Genomic DNA, 17,821 nt, shown 5'->3' with positions numbered 1-17,821 from the left:
CCTTGTGTTGGCTCCCTAAGCTCAGTAGGTAAATAGTCTTGTTGCACACAGGAGACCTGTGGTTTAACATCCACATTTTTGGTGCCTTTGTGAACGGAGTCAAATATAGAGAAAGTCGGAGCGGTCAAGTCAGAAAGAGGATATGAACCACTTGACAGGGTCTGGAAAGGGGACAGTAAAATGGAGGCTTTAGCAGACGGACGGATGGACTCACCGATTCTTGCCGCTCAACGCGCACGCTGCCATTCCAAATGGACAAACTCTCCGCTGCCCCCTAGTGGCTTTGCTCTGTTATTATAACATCAGGCCGAGACAAGGAGCCAGTCAGATTCAGAACACTAGAACCATGAATAATAGTTTAATACCAAAGGTAACAGACAGGTGAGATGTAAAAAATACCTTGTTTTATTATTTAGCCAATGGAAACGTGAAGAAACCGTAGATGAGCAGTAGAGTTACAAGCGTACATCACACACACACAACTTATGATGCGCCACATGGTCATTACAGTTTTACTGTAGTACTTTGTCACACAGTATAATCATTTTACTACAAAGTTTCTATTGCAGCCACAATCTGCAAAGATGAAAAATCCTCTACACCATGGAATTTCTATTCCGGTTATTCAAAAAAAAAAGGTGAAATCTAAAATTAACAATTAACAAACATGAATGTTGGAGCAAAGATTATTACTATTTTTTTTTAATAGGAGATTGGTCGGTACTCAAATCCCCTTGGTATTTTTATTGATTCATAGACAGTACAGCTGGACAGCAGAGCCAGATAAAAGGGACCGACAGGAGAGGTGGAGACAGGGCTCCAACCCCCGTCACCTAGGGGGTAATTATGGTCCCGAGTTGAGTGGACCCATTGACCAGACTCCAGCCCAAGCAAACAAATCCTAGTCAATTTCATCTTAGACAAACTGAAGTCTCATTGCGTCATAAAATGAATGAAAAGTAAATATTGAATTGATGTCCATAAATGAACAATCCACTCGAGGTGGTTCTCTCTGCTTATGCCCCATGTCTAGACACAAAATAGTGAGCCAGTTTCAGTGCATAACACTTCAAACCCCCATGCACCATGCACATATTAGACTAGGGGCGACATTTTCCTCACGCAAAAAAAAAAGGTGCAGCTCTGTGCAAAGAATACCATAAAACTCAATCTGTATGATAAAAAAACTCATTATAAAGCATGATTTAATTTGAACTTTTCAACAAGTAGTGTTATAAGAAGGCAAGAATTTAGCCAGGGTTTAGTCAACTGAGCAATGCATGCGATGTGTGCGATGCAATTGAGAGTTGAAGTTTTTGGAATTCACATGGGATAATTTGCCTTCACATCTATTTGATATCTTATGGTTATTTTGCTCACTGCTCAATGCCATTTGCTCGTGCAAAATGTCACCCTTGCACTGATTGTCCCTGGTCCCCCTCCCTACAACACACAATTACTGTTCGTTCAGCCAATAAGGAGAGACTGTGGGAAGATTTTGTTGTGATGGAAAAAGTCATCTTGATTATCACCTGCAGAGGTGACTCTGCGGTGTATATGCCTGTGTGTGTTTCTTTAAAATGTCTCGGTGTGTGTGTGAGAGAGATGGAGAGAGATTAGGTGCTTGGATGTGTATGATAGTTTCCAGAGCAGCAGGCAGGAGACCAGGGGTAAGCAGGGATACCTTTTACACCTCAAATGCTGGGAACTTTGATTTCAGGGGCTGGAGGAGGTCTGCCAGGAAGTAGATGGTTCCAGCCATGCCTGTGGACAGGAAGTGACACATTCATTTCACGTCTAAAACAGTTATTGGGTCGTATTCGTACATCTTAGCAAAACATTTGCAAAGGAAAATGAAAACGTGTTCAGGTCGTCCCTCCCCGTTTATCAGTTTTCTACCATTTGATACATAATGAACACAACCATGTTCAAGCTTTCCACTATTCATTGACCAATAGAAACCTGTCAAATTATTGAGCAAATCTGTGATCTAGGCTAAACATTCCAATTGAAACACTTGATATTGTGTGTTAGACGGCTTCACATTACCTTCAAATAATGAGAACGGAGTGTCCGGTGTCCTGCAGCCATGTTTGCCGTAGTTCATGCACCAGTCTGCAAACTACACAAAACACAAGACCACAGCTTTTTACAATACAACAGTCAAACTTCATGAGTATCAGACCATTGACAAATACTGTCCTAAGAGAAAGACTGTCCTAAGACAAATTCATCTTTAGCAGCCCATTCTTACTGTGTGCCTTACAGTGCCACTTGAGATGCCACTAGGATTAAATGGCCCACTTGTGTGACCACAAAGCCCTTCTAGTCTGTTCCGATACAGTACATTGGATTAAATGGAAGAGCTTAAACTACACATGGGACCCCCCCACCCCCCTCACGGTCTGTTGATGCAAAGACACGCGCTAATAGCAACACGCTGTCAATAGCAACACGCTGACAGCCACTTAGCGGTTGTCAATAAACATACAACGGTTCCCTTCTCAAGCGTCTCAGGTTCTCTGAATATTGTTTAATATAAGTTTGGGTCGCTGCCAGCAGGATTATTGAGTGTAGTTCAGAGTATTGCTAAAGTGACCTTCAATTTTATATGGAAACTCTGGATTCTGAGAAGTTTTTTGTAACAGCTACCGAGACAAGCTGTTAGTGGGTGATAAACCTTGTAGAGACCCCCCCGTCAAATGTCTATTTGTTGAAACATCAAACCATCAGAGACTGGTAGAGGGTGAGGACCTACAGTTGAGCCAGGAGTTATTCCTGATTTAAAATAAAAAGTTATTTGATCATGTGACCGGACGAGGGGAAACTCCAGGCTCCACACCCTCATCAATTGATGAGAGCTTGCTTGTGGTAACAGGTGAGGACATTGTCAGGAGATGTCACCGTCAGGTCAGTAAGTTCAGGCTGCCTCTCACCATACAGGCCCTGTAGAGGTGCTTGGGGTCATGGGTGAGCTTGTAGAGGGCCAGGAAGGCGTAGGCGTTACCCGCGGCGCCGTGACACAGGCCGTAGCCCTTCTTCAGCAGGCCCCTGTGCCACACCACCTCCCCACACTGTAGAGCCTCTTCCAGGTACTGGCCCACTCCAAACACCTGCAGGGGGAAAACAGGGCAAGGGCATGTTCAGTAAGGCTAAATGTTTTTAAATGTTTCAAACAGGAAAGTAACATGTCTTTCTTTAGGAGACGTTGAGACAGTACTGTAACAACTCAGTCTAGTTCTAACCCAAAAGGATTGATTACTAATGCCCTCTATGTTAAATGTGTGACACATGAAACACATTGTCAGAATAAAAGCAAAGTGATAATGTTTTAAGGGACATTATCCTAGTGTATTGTAGCTATACCTTTTGGTTGGTTGCTAATACAGCAAATAAACAACTTCACCACCATTACTTTCCAAGAGACCCCCGGCCTCGATGATGTTATTCTGCCAATTACATCTGAGATTGCATGTACCATAGTAATTATCCATCACATATTCTATACATGTACCATAGTAATTATCCATCACATATTCTATCCATAACATAGTACTGGGGTGTGTTGAGTAGAGGCACACCGTATCAAAACATTTTGTAACGGGAAAAAAGCAAACACCTGCGTTTTTATTGGATGAGTTGAGATAGAAAAGAGCACCTCCCAGTTCCACTAAAAGGTTTACCCTCTACTGAACAGGGCCCAGGTTTCCAGTACCTTGTAGGCCTGCAGCAGCATGTAGATAATGCCTGGGGCTCCATGACACCAGTGCACCAGCAGGTCCCTGTTGTCCCCTATGCAGGGCGGGTAGTTCCCAGTGGGAAAGCGGAGTCGACAGACGTGGTCCACGCTGGGCCTCACCAGCCTGTGGACCCTCTCATCCCCCGCCACATAGCCTGGCTGCAGGGCACAGAACAGGGAAGACATTTTTCATGGCTCACACTTCATAGTAGGTTGATGAAAACGCTGGGGTCATTTCCATTTGGTGGTTTGTTATCAATGAGAAAAAACAAGTTTACTCCTGAATTGATCCCAACCCTGGTTGCTGATTCCTCTATGTTTAAGGCCCCATAATAGTGTTTCCAAACCTGGTCTTCAGAGTCTCCCAGTAATTTCACATACTCTAGTCCAGCATCAGCGTATGATTCAACTAGTCAACTACTTGGTGGAGTAGGACTTAACAGACAGTGGCAAGAAAAAGTAAGTGAACTCTTTGGAATTACCTGGATTTCTGCATAAATCTTCATCTAAGTATAGACAAACACAGTCTGCTTAAACTAATAACACACAAATTATGGTATTTTTCTTGTCTATATTGAATACATAATTTAAACATTCACAGTGTAGGTTGGAAAAAGTATGTGAACCCCCAGGCTAATGACTTCTCCAAAAGATAATTGGAGTCAGGAGTCAACTAACCTGGAGTCTAATCAATGAGACGAGATTGGAGATGTTGGTTAGACCTGCCCTGCCCCATAAAAAACACTCACAAAATGTGAGTTTCCTATTCACAAGAAGCATTGCCTGATGTGAACCATGCCTTGAACAAAATGGATCCCAGAAGACCTAAGATTAAGAATGGTTGACTTGCATAAAAGCCTTGATGTTCATCAGTCCACAGTAAGACAAATTGTCTATAAATGGAGAAAGTTCAGCACTGTGGCTTCTCTCCCTAGGAGTGGCAGTCCTGCAAAGATGACTGCAAGAGCACAGAGCAGAATGTTCAATGAGGTTAAGAAGAATCCTAGAGTGTCAGCTAAAGACTTACAGAAATCTCTCAGGTTGAGAGCTTCAAGTTCCTTGGTGTCCAGAGCAACAACAAACTAGAATGGTCCAAACACACCAAGAGAGTTGTGAAGAGGGAACGACGAAGCCTATTCCCCCTCAGGAGACTAAAATGATTTGTCATGGGTACCGAGATCCTCAAAAAGGTTCTACAGTTGCACAAACTGGTTGCATCGCTGTCAAAAAGGCTTCTCAACAGTTTTTACCCCCAAGCCATAAGACTCCTGAACAGGTAACCAAATGGCTTCCCGGACTATTTGCACTGTGTGCCCCCCCAAACTCCTCTTACGCTCCTGCTACTCTCTGTTTATCTTATATGCATAGTCACCTTAACTATACATTCATGTACATACTACCTCAATTGGGCCGACCAACCAGTGCTCCCACACATTGGCTAACCGGGCTATCTGCATTGTGTCCCAACACCTGCCAACCCCTCTTTTACCCTACTGCTACTCTCTGTTCATCATACATACCTAGTCACTTTAACCATATCTACATATACATACTACCTCAATCAGCCTGACTAACCGGTGTCTGTATGTAGCCTCGCTACTTTTATAGCCTCGCTACTGTATAAAGCCTGTCTTTTTACTGTTGTTTTATTTCTTTACTTACCTATTGTTCACCTAATACCTTTTTTGAACTATTGGTTAGAGTCTGTAAGTAAACATTTCACTGTAAGGTCTACTACACCTGTTGTATTCAGCATTTCACTGTAAGGTCTACTACACCTGTTGTATTCAGCATTTCACTGTAAGGTCTACTACACCTGTTGTATTCAGCATTTCACTGTAAGGTCTACTACACCTGTTGTATTCAGCATTTCACTGTAAGGTCTACTACACCTGTTGTATTCAGCATTTCACTGTAAGGTCTACTACACCTGTTGTATTCAGCATTTCACTGTAAGGTCTACTACACCTGTTGTATTCAGCATTTCACTGTAAGGTCTACTACACCTGTTGTATTCAGCATTTCACTGTAAGGTCTACTACACCTGTTGTATTCAGCATTTCACTGTAAGGTCTACTACACCTGTTGTTTTCAGCATTTCACTGTAAGGTCTACTACACCTGTTGTATTCAGCATTTCACTGTAAGGTCTACTACACCTGTTGTATTCAGCACACGCGACAAATACTTTGATTTGAACATGCTGACATCTCTGTTGACGAGTCTATGATACGTAAAACATTGAACAAGAAAGGTGTTCATGGGAGGACACCACGGAAGACACTGCTGTCAAAAAAAAGTTTAAAGTTTGCAAAATAGCATCTGGATGTTCCACAGCGCTACTGGCAAAATATTCTGTGGACAGATGAAACTACAGTTGAGTTGTTTGGAAGGAACACACAACACTATGTGTGGAGAGAAAAAGGCACAGCACACCAACATTAAAACCTCAACCCAACTGTAAAGTATGGTGGAGGGAGCATCGTGGTTTGGGGCTGCTTTTCTGCCTCAGGGCCTGGACAGCTTGCGATCATTGACGGAAAAACGAATTCAAGTTTATCAAGATATTTTGCAGGATAATGTCCACTGAAATTAAAGTTCAACAGAAGTTGGGTGATGCAACAGAACAACAACCCAAAAGACAGAAGTAAATCAACAACAGAATGGCTTCAACAGAAGAAAATACTCCTTCTGGAGAGGCCCAGTCAGAGTCCTGACCTCAACCCAATTGAGATGCTGTGGCATAACCCCGAGAGCGGTTCACACCAGACATCCCAAGAATATTGCTGAACTGAAACAGTTTTGTAAAGAGGAATGGTCCAAAATTCCTCCTGACTGTTATGCAGGTCTGATCCTCAACTACAGAAAACGTTTGGTTGAGGTTATTGCTGCCAAAGGAGGGTCAAACAGATATTAAATCCAAGGGTTCACATACTTTTCCCACCCTGCACTGTGAATGTTTACACAGTGTGTTCAATAAAGACATGAACATGTTTAATTGTGTGTTATTAGTTTAAGCAGACTGTCTATTGTTGTGACCTAGATGAAGATCAGATCAAAAATAAATTGACCAATGTATTCAGAAATCCAGGTATTTCCAAAAGGTTCACATACTTCTCTTGCCAAAGTATGAAGGCGTTTTCTTTAGATTCAGAATCCTGCATAAATGGGCATTTCAACCTATCAGCTTTACCTGCATGGGAATAAAGGGAAGTTCGAACCAATCGGCTCTAGCTTTATTACCTGCATGAGGAAGTAGTAGATGCCTGCCAGGCCGTGGGCGGGGCCTACATACTGTTCTTGGTACCACTCGTACATCAGAGGGCTCTGGTCCTGACAACGGAACCTCTGAGACTGGCCCTCCCCCGATATTAACACAGCCTCACAGATCTGTGGGAGAGAGACCAGGGTCAAAACACACATCACTGGATCTGTGGGAGAGAGACCAGGGTCAAAACACACATCCCTGGATCTGTGGGAGAGAGACCAGGGTCAAAACACACATCCCTGATATCAACACAGCCTCAGATTAGAGGGAGAGAGACCAGGGTCAAAACACACATCCCTGATATCAACACAGCCTCAGATCAGAGGGAGAGAAACCAGGGTCAAAACACACATCCCTGATATCAACACAGCCTCAGATCAGAGGGAGAGAGACCAGGGTCAAAACCCACCACAACTCAGTCAGAACCCTCCCAATAGAGTGGTTGTATTGCTTCTGAAAATCTGTAGGGTGGATGACTGTAGGGTGGATGTACACAACATATATCAACGGGATAAGATAATTCATGCTTTTCACTGTGCCCGACCTGAACCTTACTGGCGCTGATATTATATAATGGTTTTGTCCGGGGATGGGCATCTGAACTCATAACGAGGGGCTGCAGTGGCTCATGGGTCAGCTTACCCACATCCACACATGCAGTCAGACCCGCCCTTAGCCTTGGGAGCCTTATGCAAAATGTTGTTACGCGAACACTCCTGAGCAATACATTTTACTCCCCCCTACATTTTAGCCAAAGACTAGTATACGCAATGTCTAGTCTATTTCATAAATGTGCAATAAGCATAAAACAGTTAAATAAGGAATTGGCAACACATTCTCATTCTGAGAAATATGGTAGTTCACTTGATTTGAACATCTGAACCAAGTGGACAGGCTGACATGCTGCTGAAACAGTTGCAGACAGACAGAAGGGTGTGTTCATAACAGTTGCAGACAGACTGAAGGGTGTGTTCATAACAGTTGCAGACAGACTGAAGGGTGTGTTCATAACAGTTGCAGACAGACAGAAGGGTGTGTTCATAACAGTTGCAGACAGACTGAAGGGTGTGTTCATAACAGTTGCAGACAGACTGAAGGGTGTGTTCATAACAGTTGCAGACAGACAGAAGGGTGTGTTCATAACAGTTGCAGACAGACAGAAGGGTGTGTTCATAACAGTTGCAGACAGACAGAAGGGTGTGTTCATAACAGTTGCAGACAGACAGAATGGTGTGTTCATAACAGTTGCAGACAGACAGAAGGGTGTGTTCATAACAGTTGCAGACAGACAGAAGGGTGTGTTCATAACAGTTGCAGACAGACAGAAGGGTGTGTTCATAACAGTTGCAGACAGACTGAAGGGTGTGTTCATAACAGTTGCAGACAGACAGAAGGGTGTGTTAATAACAGTTGCAGACAGACAGAAGGGTGTGTTCATAACAGTTGGAGACAGACAGAAGGGTGTGTTCATAACAGTTGCAGACAGACAGAAGGGTGTGTTCATAACAGTTGGAGACAGACAGAAGGGTGTGTTCATAACAGTTGCAGACAGACAGAAGGGTGTGTTCATAACAGTTGCAGACAGACAGAAGGGTGTGTTCATAACAGTTGGAGACAGACAGAAGGGTGTGTTCATAACAGTTGGAGACAGACAGAAGGGTGTGTTAATAACAGTTGCAGACAGACAGAAGGGTGTGTTCATAACAGTTGGAGACAGACAGAAGGGTGTGTTCATAACAGTTGCAGACAGACAGAAGGGTGTGTTCATAACAGTTGCAGACAGACAGAAGGGTGTGTTCATAACAGTTGCAGACAGACAGAAGGGTGTGTTAATAACAGTTGCAGACAGACAGAAGGGTGTGTTCATAACAGTTGCAGACAGACAGAAGGGTGTGTTCATAACAGTTGCAGACAGAAGGGTGTGTTTGAGAGATGGCTGATGAGACCTGTGTTAATTCTCTATAGTATAATGGCTGATGAGACCTGTGTTAATTCTCTATAGCTTAATGGCTGAAGAGACCTGTGTTAATTCTCTATAGACTAATGGCTGATGAGACCTGTGTTAATTCTCTATAGCCTAATGGCTGATGAGACCTGTGTTAATTCTCTATAGCCTAATGGCTGAAGAGACCTGTGTTAATTCTCTATAGACTAATGGCTGATGAGACCTGTGTTAATTCTCTATAGCCTAATGGCTGATGAGACCTGTGTTAATTCTCTATAGCTTATTGTAGTCCTACCTACTCATACAGTATACATGTTTTATTGATAGAAATACAAAGATTTATTACAACTTTATAAACACACACAAATGATTTGTTCGTTCGATCTTTTTCAGTCGGTTAAATGTATTATGCGAGAAATGGCGGTGAAAACGCTCTTATGAGCAAATACTGATATTACAACCATCACATGGAAGTAAACTTGGGAGTCACACAATGATATGGGTGTGTGGTCCTCCCACTAGGACTCGGGAAACCATGCAGTTTATTAGACTACAGATTAAATAATGATGAACTTCACAGGGTTTTGCTCCTTTCGAATAAACATAGAGTCTTATTCTGGTTACCTGAGCGCTACGCGACTGCCGTTTGACAAATACTTGCGCTCTTATTCATGTTAAGCTCATCGTGTAGTCTGCCTGCCAGCTGTTGGCTAGAGCGCATGGGCCAAGACGCAACAGTTTGACTCAACTATCGGTAGAGTTGAAAATGTGATGGAAACACATTGAACCTCAGATTTTTATTGGGGACGTGAAAAGTTAAGGGAGAAGTACATTGTGTGCACTACGTCATCACCCACTGGTTTGTATCCACACCACGTCTGCTTGGTGGAAACACCACACGTCTGCTTGGTGGAAACACCACACGTCTGCTTGGTGGAAACACCACACGTCTGCTTGGTGGAAACACCACACGTCTGCTTGGTGGAAACACCACACGTCTGATTGGTGGAAACACCACACGTCTGCTTGGTGGAAACACCACACGTCTGATTGGTGGAAACACCACACGTCTGATTGGTGGAAACACCACACGTCTGATTGGTGGAAACACCACACGTCTGATTGGTGGAAACACCACACGTCTGATTGGTGGAAACACCACACGTCTGATTGGTGGAAACACCACACGTCTGATTGGTGGAAACACCACACGTCTGATTGGTGGAAACACCACACGTCTGATTGGTGGAAACACCACGTGTCTGATTGGTGGAAACACCACGTGTCTGATTGGTGGAAACACCACGTGTCTGATTGGTGGAAACACCACGTGTCTGATTGGTGGAAACACCACGTGTCTGATTGGTGGAAACACCACGTGTCTGATTGGTGGAAACACCACGTGACCACGTGTCTGATTGGTGGAAACACCACGTGTCTGATTGGTGGAAACACCACGTGTCTGATTGGTGGAAACACCACATGGTGGGAAAATCTGCATATTTTCTTTTTGCATGAAAATCGGTGGCCAATTTGATGGAAACCTGGTTAATGACTGACAAGAGAGGAACTGCTGATGCACAACCACATATCTAAATTGCATCGTGTATTCTAATATTATAACTCTCAACCGTATGTTGAGAAGGCGACAGTTCCTAAAAATAATGTTTTTAACGTGGGCCTACAAAAAGGGGGGCCTCCCTGGCTTTGTCCTTCAGAGCACAGCTCCACCAGTGGATGCATTACCAGGCCAGCACAGTACGTGGCTCGACTAAGCTCCTTTCAGTCGTTTAAAAGGGTAACAATTTCATCTCATTATAAAATTGTCCTACTTAGATGATCGTTCACCTTTCTGATGACAGTGCTTGTAGCTCACTCAACCAACTCTGTTTCTATTGAACACGGTCAATGTAACAGTGCTTGTAGCTCACTCAACCAACTCTGTTTCTATTGAACACGGTCAATGTAACAGTGCTTGTAGCTCACTCAACCAACTCTGTTTCTATTGAACACGGTCAATGTAACAGTGCTTGTAGCTCACTCAACCAACTCTGTTTCTATTGAACACGGTCAATGTAACAGTGCTTGTAGCTCACTCAACCAACTCTGTTTCTATTGAACACGGTCAATGTAACAGTGCTTGTAGCTCACTCAACCAACTCTGTTTCTATTGAACACGGTCAATGTAACAGTGCTTGTAGCTCACTCAACCAACTCTGTTTCTATTGAACACGGTCAATGTAACAGTGCTTGTAGCTCACTCAACCAACTCTGTTTCTATTGAACACGGTCAATGTAACAGTGCTTGTAGCTCACTCAACCAACTCTGTTTCTATTGAACACGGTCAATGTAACAGTGCTTGTAGCTCACTCAACCAACTCTGTTTCTATTGAACACGGTCAATGTAACAGTGCTTGTAGCTCACTCAACCAACTCTGTTTCTATTGAACACGGTCAATGTAACAGTGCTTGTAGCTCACTCAACCAACTCTGTTTCTATTGAACACGGTCAATGTAACAGTGCTTGTAGCTCACTCAACCAACTCTGTTTCTATTGAACACGGTCAATGTAACAGTGCTTGTAGCTCACTCAACCAACTCTGTTTCTATTGAACACGGTCAATGTAACAGTGCTTGTAGCTCACTCAACCAACTCTGTTTCTATTGAACACGGTCAATGTAACAGTGCTTGTAGCTCACTCAACCAACTCTGTTTCTATTGAACACGGTCAATGTAACAGTGCTTGTAGCTCACTCAACCAACTCTGTTTCTATTGAACACGGTCAATGTAACAGTGCTTGTCAAACACATTGAATGCATATCCAATGTGAATGTGAAGAACCTTAACCGTGAGCCTACGACTGACCTGTTGGATGTACTGGATGGGGATCTTGTCGTGGCCAAACTGCTGGTTGATGAAGGTCAGGGCGTAGAGGTAACCCATCCTGCCATAGAGCAGCTCATCAGGGAGACCGCTGGCCCCAGAGCCCATTACCACCGACTGATGGAGCTGCAGCAGCCTGGAGGGGGAACACTCAGGTACTTCAGATCTCTTATGGCATCTTACTGATGAACTGTTTGGACTTCATTCCAAATCAACATCCAGCCTTTATCCCATAGGATCAGGTGGACCTGTTGCCATATTGTGACACCTACCAAATCCTCTCAGATCTACACAAGTGCGAGGAGTGACTGGCATGATATCCAGATACTGATCAAATTAGCGATTAGGTGGAATGAAATCTAGACACACAGAGCACCAGTGTCTTAATTCTCAGACTGGCGAGCCTTCCCCAATGACGTATGTAACACATCATTATATAAACACATCATTATATAAACAGATATAAACACATCATTATATAAACAGATATATATATATATATATATATACACACACACGTCTATGGCTGGCCCATGTCCTGTACTGACCTGCTGAGGCATTCGTCTGACTCCTGTGCCCTCTGTACTCTGTGGTAGACCACTGCAGCCACGGCCAGGGGCCCGGCGTCACCGCACAGGAAGGTGACATCACGTCGCCGCGTCGGACACGTCAGGCTGTGGCCCACGTAGTCCAGAGCCTTCTGCAGGAATGAAGGCTCCCCGAACACACCGTGGAGGTGCAGGTAAAGCAAGGCGATGCCTGGGGAGTGAGAGGGGAGACAGGGAAGAGGGCAGAGAGGAGGGAGGGGATGGGGGAGACGAGGAGGGGGCGAGGGGACAGGGAAGAGGGCAGAGAGGAGGGAGGGGAAGGGGGGAGACGAGGAGGGGGAGAGGGGACAGGGTAGAGGGCATAGAGGAGGGAGGGGATGGGGGGAGACGAGGAGGGGGAGAGGGGACAGGGAAGAGGGCAGAGAGGAGGGAGGGGATGGGAGATGATGAGGGGGACAGGAAAGAGGGATGCGAGGAAGAGAAAGGCGGGGACAGAGTTTAGGAGACTTGTGATTTGAGGTGACAGAATGTAGTCGAAACCTAGAAAAAGCAAGATGGTGGGTTCTTCTTCCTCACCTGCCCAGCCAGTGTAGCCAGTGCAGTCTCTAGGGTCAGCAGACTTGAGCCCATTCTCCATGTGCATCAACAGCTGACTGATGGCATTGCTCAACCGCCCTGCAAACTCTGCTGTGAGCTGTAGAAAACACCATGACAGAACATATTGGATTTTATTGTATTAGATCTTTATCAGTAGTCCTGGCTTTGAAGTCCTTTGAATGTTGCATATTTCAGTTACCTGATGCATTTACCATAAAAAGGCTCATGACATGTAGGCTATGTATTGTACAGCCAGGGTATGACCGTTTGCTTACCAGGCCTAGCTAGCTTTAACTTCGGCTAGCTAATGTTAGCTTCATACCTTTCCTTGTGAATCAAATAGTTCTTGCACAGATGCAGGGTTCCCATCATAGTCTGCGTATGGGTTCTTCCAAGCTCTCTGGTCCATTTTCTTCCAACTCCCCTCCGCTCCCACTAAAACTCAAGTTTTTTGGTCAAACGAGAAGGAATCTGCGAGAGAGGTGGGATGGGGACACACGATGTTGAGACCACTCTCGGTCTGGCTCTCGCTACAGATATAATTACATTAATTTCAACAACTCCTTGGTAGAGGGTGCAACAAAAATATGCAATGTATCTCGCTATCTATCTAAATAAAATATAATAGTTAGAGACACTGCTTTGGAAGAGATTCGTGCAACACGCCCCCAAACTTGCTAGCTATGCTAACTAGCGCTAGCATGCTACGCTAGCTCAATATCATGTGCTCAGTCGCCATTGAAATTAGCATGTGTGATAGTGCAGCTAGCTATAGCTACAATATTAGCTAATATTTTGAAACACATGCCTTTGCGCTAAATACACACAAAAAAGGCCGAATGTTAAAAGTCAGTCGATTAAAAGGACATACCACTGCAGACGGTTGATGTTTATAATGTTCTTGATCGCTTCACTGACAAACACGTTGAATGGACTTTACAACGTCAGTGTGGCCACCTGGTGTGAAGGAGTCCGCATTACAGGCCTTTTTTGGTTACTTCGAGCAGTGATGAGGACCGTGTGAGGTAATATGTTGATGTGCAGTAAATAACGAGTTAAACAATCAACTATCATATTTACTGACTATTCATTTATAAAACACTATTCATCTTCAACTGCCACCTTGTAATGCTGCCACCTGTGCATTGCAAATACCATATTGCAATTGTACTGTGTATTTTCTTGTGTGCCATAATGACAGTGAAAAGGCATAAGCAATGCTATGGATTTTATGCACGCAGGGATAGATTGAGCTGGTGGAAGGATATGCATCCAACTTTTAAAAATATTGTTGCTTTTTAAACAAAGCATAAGGTTTTGCTATGAAGGCCAGTCTCTGGTCAGTCTCTGCATTAAGGTCTTACACAGCAAATTAGTCGTCCAATGAAAAGAGTCCATTTGATATTTTAAGTATAAATTGTGCACCAATATTACATTTTAAAAGCCTGTTATATTAATATTAAATGCCCTTTAATATACAGTACCAGTCAAAAGTTTGGACACACCTACTCATTCATACACATTAAATGTAAAACTATTTTCTACATTGTAGTAGTGAAGACATCAAAACTATGAAATAACACATATGGTATCATGTAGTAACCAAAAAAGTGTTAAACAAATCAAAATAGATATATATTTTTTTCAACCTGAGACTCATTGGCCTTGGCTCATTTTCTGTGAAGAACATGTAAAAGAACCCATTTTCATTGAGTGCACACTGTGTACCCCCCTGCACATTTATATTACATATGTGGTGTTCTGGTCCACTGGGCCCGAGGGTAATGAAAGTGTGGAAAAGTGTGTGTGTAGGTGAAAACAAGTAAAAATGAAACCAAAAGGTTTGTTGTGTGCCTTCACTCTGTCTTCCTCCTCACTGGGCCTGCAGTTTCAACATAGCACCAATAACCTGTCTGTCTGTCTGTCTGTCTGTCTGTCTGTCTGTCTGTCTGTCTGTCTGTCTGTCTCCCTGCCTGTCTGTCTGTCTCCCTGTCTGTCTCCCTGTCTGTCTCCCTGCCTGTCTGCCTGTCTGTCTGTCTGTCTGTCTGTCTCCCTGCCTGTCTGCCTGTCTGTCTGTCTGTCTCCCTGCCTGTCTGCCTGTCTGTCTGTCTGTCTCCCTGCCTGTCTGCCTGTCTGTCTGTCTGTCTCCCTGCCTGTCTGCCTGTCTGTCTGTCTGTCTCCCTGCCTGTCTGCCTGTCTGTCTGTCTGTCTCCCTGCCTGTCTGCCTGTCTGTCTGTCTGTCTCCCTGCCTGTCTGCCTGTCTGTCTGTCTGTCTCCCTGCCTGTCTGCCTGTCTGTCTGTCTGTCTCCCTGCCTGTCTGTCTGTCTGTCTGTCTGTCTCCCTGCCTGTCTGCCTGTCTGTCTCCCTGCCTGTCTGCCTGTCTCCCGCTTTTCTTGCGCTCTTTACCCTTTGCAGTGTTTGAAACTACACAATGTCTTGCAGGAACCTTCACAATGTTATTACAATACATTATTTCGATACATTATGTTGATACATTGTAAAACAAAGTCAGTATTTTCCCACACTACCAGCCAGGTGCCAATTGGAGGGGGGACAAAATAAATGTGCCAGCAGCATACCACCCTGCATCCCACTGCTGGCTTGCTTCTGAAGCTAAGCAGGGTTGGTCCTGGTCAGTCCCTGGATGGAAGATCAGATGCTGCTGGAAGTGGTGTTGGAGGGCCAGTAGGTGGCGCTCTTTCCTATGGTCTAAAAAATATCCCAATGCCACAGGGGACACTGCCCTGTGTAGGGTGCTGTCTTTCGGCTGGACGTTAAACAGGTGTCCTGACTCTCTGAGGTCATTAAAGATCCCATGGCACTTATTGTAAGAGTAGGGGTGTTAACCCTGGTGTCCTGGCTAAATTCCCAAGCTGTCCCTCATACCATCATGGTCACCTAATCATCTCCTGCTTACAATTGGCTCATTCCTCTCCCCTGTAACTATTCCCCAGGTCCTTGCTGTAAATGAGAATGTGTTCTCAGTCAATTTACCTGGTAAAAAATAAATAGCTTTGCGTGTGTCTCCTTACCACATTCAATCAGTATGGCAAATATACTCTCTGCTCAGAGGGTCTTAGAAATAGAGAGAGAAGCTAGTTCCACTTTGGACATCTCGGCATACAATGCATTTGTCATCTGGATGGGGTTGAACCTAGATTGGAACAGAGGGAAGCTCTGTAGAAGACGGCTCTTTCTCGAGGAGCTGGGCAAGGCTGGGTGAGACCTCCAATTCAGAGGAAGCAACATATCCCAAGGACCCCAGCTTCTGCAGCCATCGTGAGGATGCTGGTGCCCCATCCGCCCGACCCACAGAACCAACAACTCCAATACTGGAAGTAAGTGTGTGTGATGTTGTTGTGTGTATGTCTGACTCTCCCACCTTGGCCTGCTGTAACTATATATGTGAGTGAGATGTTAGTAAAATTCCTGAACTAAGTGTTTTCATCATTCTAGATTGCTGCCGGTAGCAACAAGAAGAAGCGCTGTGATGTGTGTGGACCCAAGAAAGACAGGAAGACACAGTACACATGCATCAAGTGCAAGAAATACATTTGCAACACACATACAGTAAAACTCTGTCCCTCTTGTGGTGTGTAGATCAGCCTTAATTTGTGTTCAATGGGGCTCATTTATCATGTCCATAAAATACTATATGTAAAATGTGTTCTTTCAATTTGTTCGGTTCAAACCAATAAACATCCATCGTGAAAAACAAAAGTGGAACATGGTGGTTATTTCTGTTCACTACACTCTTAGAACAAAAAGTGCTATCTAGAACCTCAAAGGGTTCTTCGGCTAGCCCCACAGGAGAACCATTTGAAGAACCATTTTTGGTTCCAGGTAGAACCCTTTAGCTTCCAGGTAGAACCCTATAGGTTCCATGTTGAGCCCTTTCTACAGAGGGTTCTAACCCAAAAGGGTTCTGCGGGAACCAAAAAGGTTTCTCCTATGGGGACAGCTGAAGAACCCTTTTGGAACCCTTTTTTCTAAGAGTGTACACAGGTCCATGGAAGCTCTTCCCTGATTAGCACCATCAAATACATCTGGAAGTTAATTACTAGATTACAAACCAGCATTTTCCATAGGAGTCTTTGTTCATATCAAGCTTTGATAGGATTCCTGTATCACAGATAATGCACTGTAATGATAGTGAACTACCAGCCTCTTATGAGTCACACTGCCGTAGTTATCTGTCTTACTGTAGCTAAGTCCCTGTGCTGGGTTTGTGACACTTGATCTTCTTTTCCAATAAGCCTGTATGCTGTGTCCATTCTGAGTCTGTAATCTGTTTGTGTATTGGTGGCAGAATAATGACAGTTTTGCATATGTCGCTGCCATGGAAATGCCAGCATCTCCAACCAAGTTGCTTTTGACCTTCTTTAGAACCAATCAAGCTCTCCCATTCCTCCAGATTGAGCTCTCCCACTCCTCCAGATTGAGCTCTCCCACTCCTCCAGATTGAGCTCTCCCACTCCTCTAGATTGAGCTCTCCCACTCCTCCAGATTGAGCTCTCCCACTCCTCCAGATTGAGCTCTCCCACTCCTCCAGATTGAGCTCTCCCACTCCTCCAGATTGAGCTCTCCCACTCCTCCAAATTGAGCTCTCCCACTCCTCCAGATTGAGCTCTCCCACTCCTCCAGATTGAGCTCTCCCACTCCTCCAGATTGAGCTCTCCCACTCCTCCAGATTGAGCTCTCCCACTCCTCCAGATTGAGCTCTCCCACTCCTCCAGATTGAGCTCTCCCACTCCTCCAGATGGATAGCAGAGTCCGGGGAGCCAAGTCCACCTTTCAGAACCCAGAACAAGTTGTCTCCATTGGTTACAGCCTGCTGCT

The 17,821-nt window shown here is 44.4% G+C and overlaps 1 protein-coding gene across 2 annotated transcripts; it reads right to left on the bottom strand.

Annotated features, from left to right (window-relative positions):
- Window positions 1–343: 343 nt before the first annotated feature.
- LOC110527090 (glutathione S-transferase LANCL1-like) lies at window positions 344–13,987 on the bottom strand. Of its 2 annotated transcripts, none has more exons than XM_036982456.1 (10): window positions 13,854–13,987; window positions 13,305–13,453; window positions 12,962–13,079; window positions 12,386–12,596; window positions 11,820–11,973; window positions 6,982–7,128; window positions 3,716–3,898; window positions 2,937–3,113; window positions 2,050–2,122; window positions 344–1,764 (listed from the first exon to the last, which is right to left on the bottom strand). In XM_036982456.1, the coding sequence occupies exons 2-10, from the start codon at window positions 13,389–13,391 to the stop codon at window positions 1,688–1,690; spliced, it is 1,227 nt and encodes a 408-aa protein (XP_036838351.1). In that variant the 5' UTR covers window positions 13,392–13,453; window positions 13,854–13,987; the 3' UTR covers window positions 344–1,687. The 2 variants fall into 2 exon arrangements, with proteins under 2 accessions (XP_036838351.1, XP_036838352.1); XM_036982457.1 differs by lacking the exon at window positions 13,854–13,987 and adding an exon at window positions 13,791–13,853.
- Window positions 13,988–17,821: the final 3,834 nt, after the last annotated feature.

Source organism: Oncorhynchus mykiss, chromosome 7 (assembly GCF_013265735.2).
Source record: "Oncorhynchus mykiss isolate Arlee chromosome 7, USDA_OmykA_1.1, whole genome shotgun sequence".
NCBI classification, from domain to species: Eukaryota; Metazoa; Chordata; class Actinopteri; order Salmoniformes; family Salmonidae; genus Oncorhynchus; species Oncorhynchus mykiss.
The sequence above is the reverse complement of the archived record's forward strand: the minus strand, read 5'-3'. Positions and strand labels throughout refer to the sequence as shown.

Coding starts and splice junctions, on each gene's coding strand:
- LOC110527090 (XM_036982456.1), bottom strand. CDS start 13,391: ATGGACCAGAGAGCTTGGAAGAACCCATACGCAGACTATGATGGGAAC. Junction 11,974..12,385: donor TCAGACGAATGCCTCAGCAG/GTCAGTACAGGA, acceptor TTCCCCCTCCAG/GCTGCTGCAGCTCCATCAGT. Junction 3,114..3,715: donor TGCTGCTGCAGGCCTACAAG/GTACTGGAAACC, acceptor TTCCCCCTGCAG/GTGTTTGGAGTGGGCCAGTA.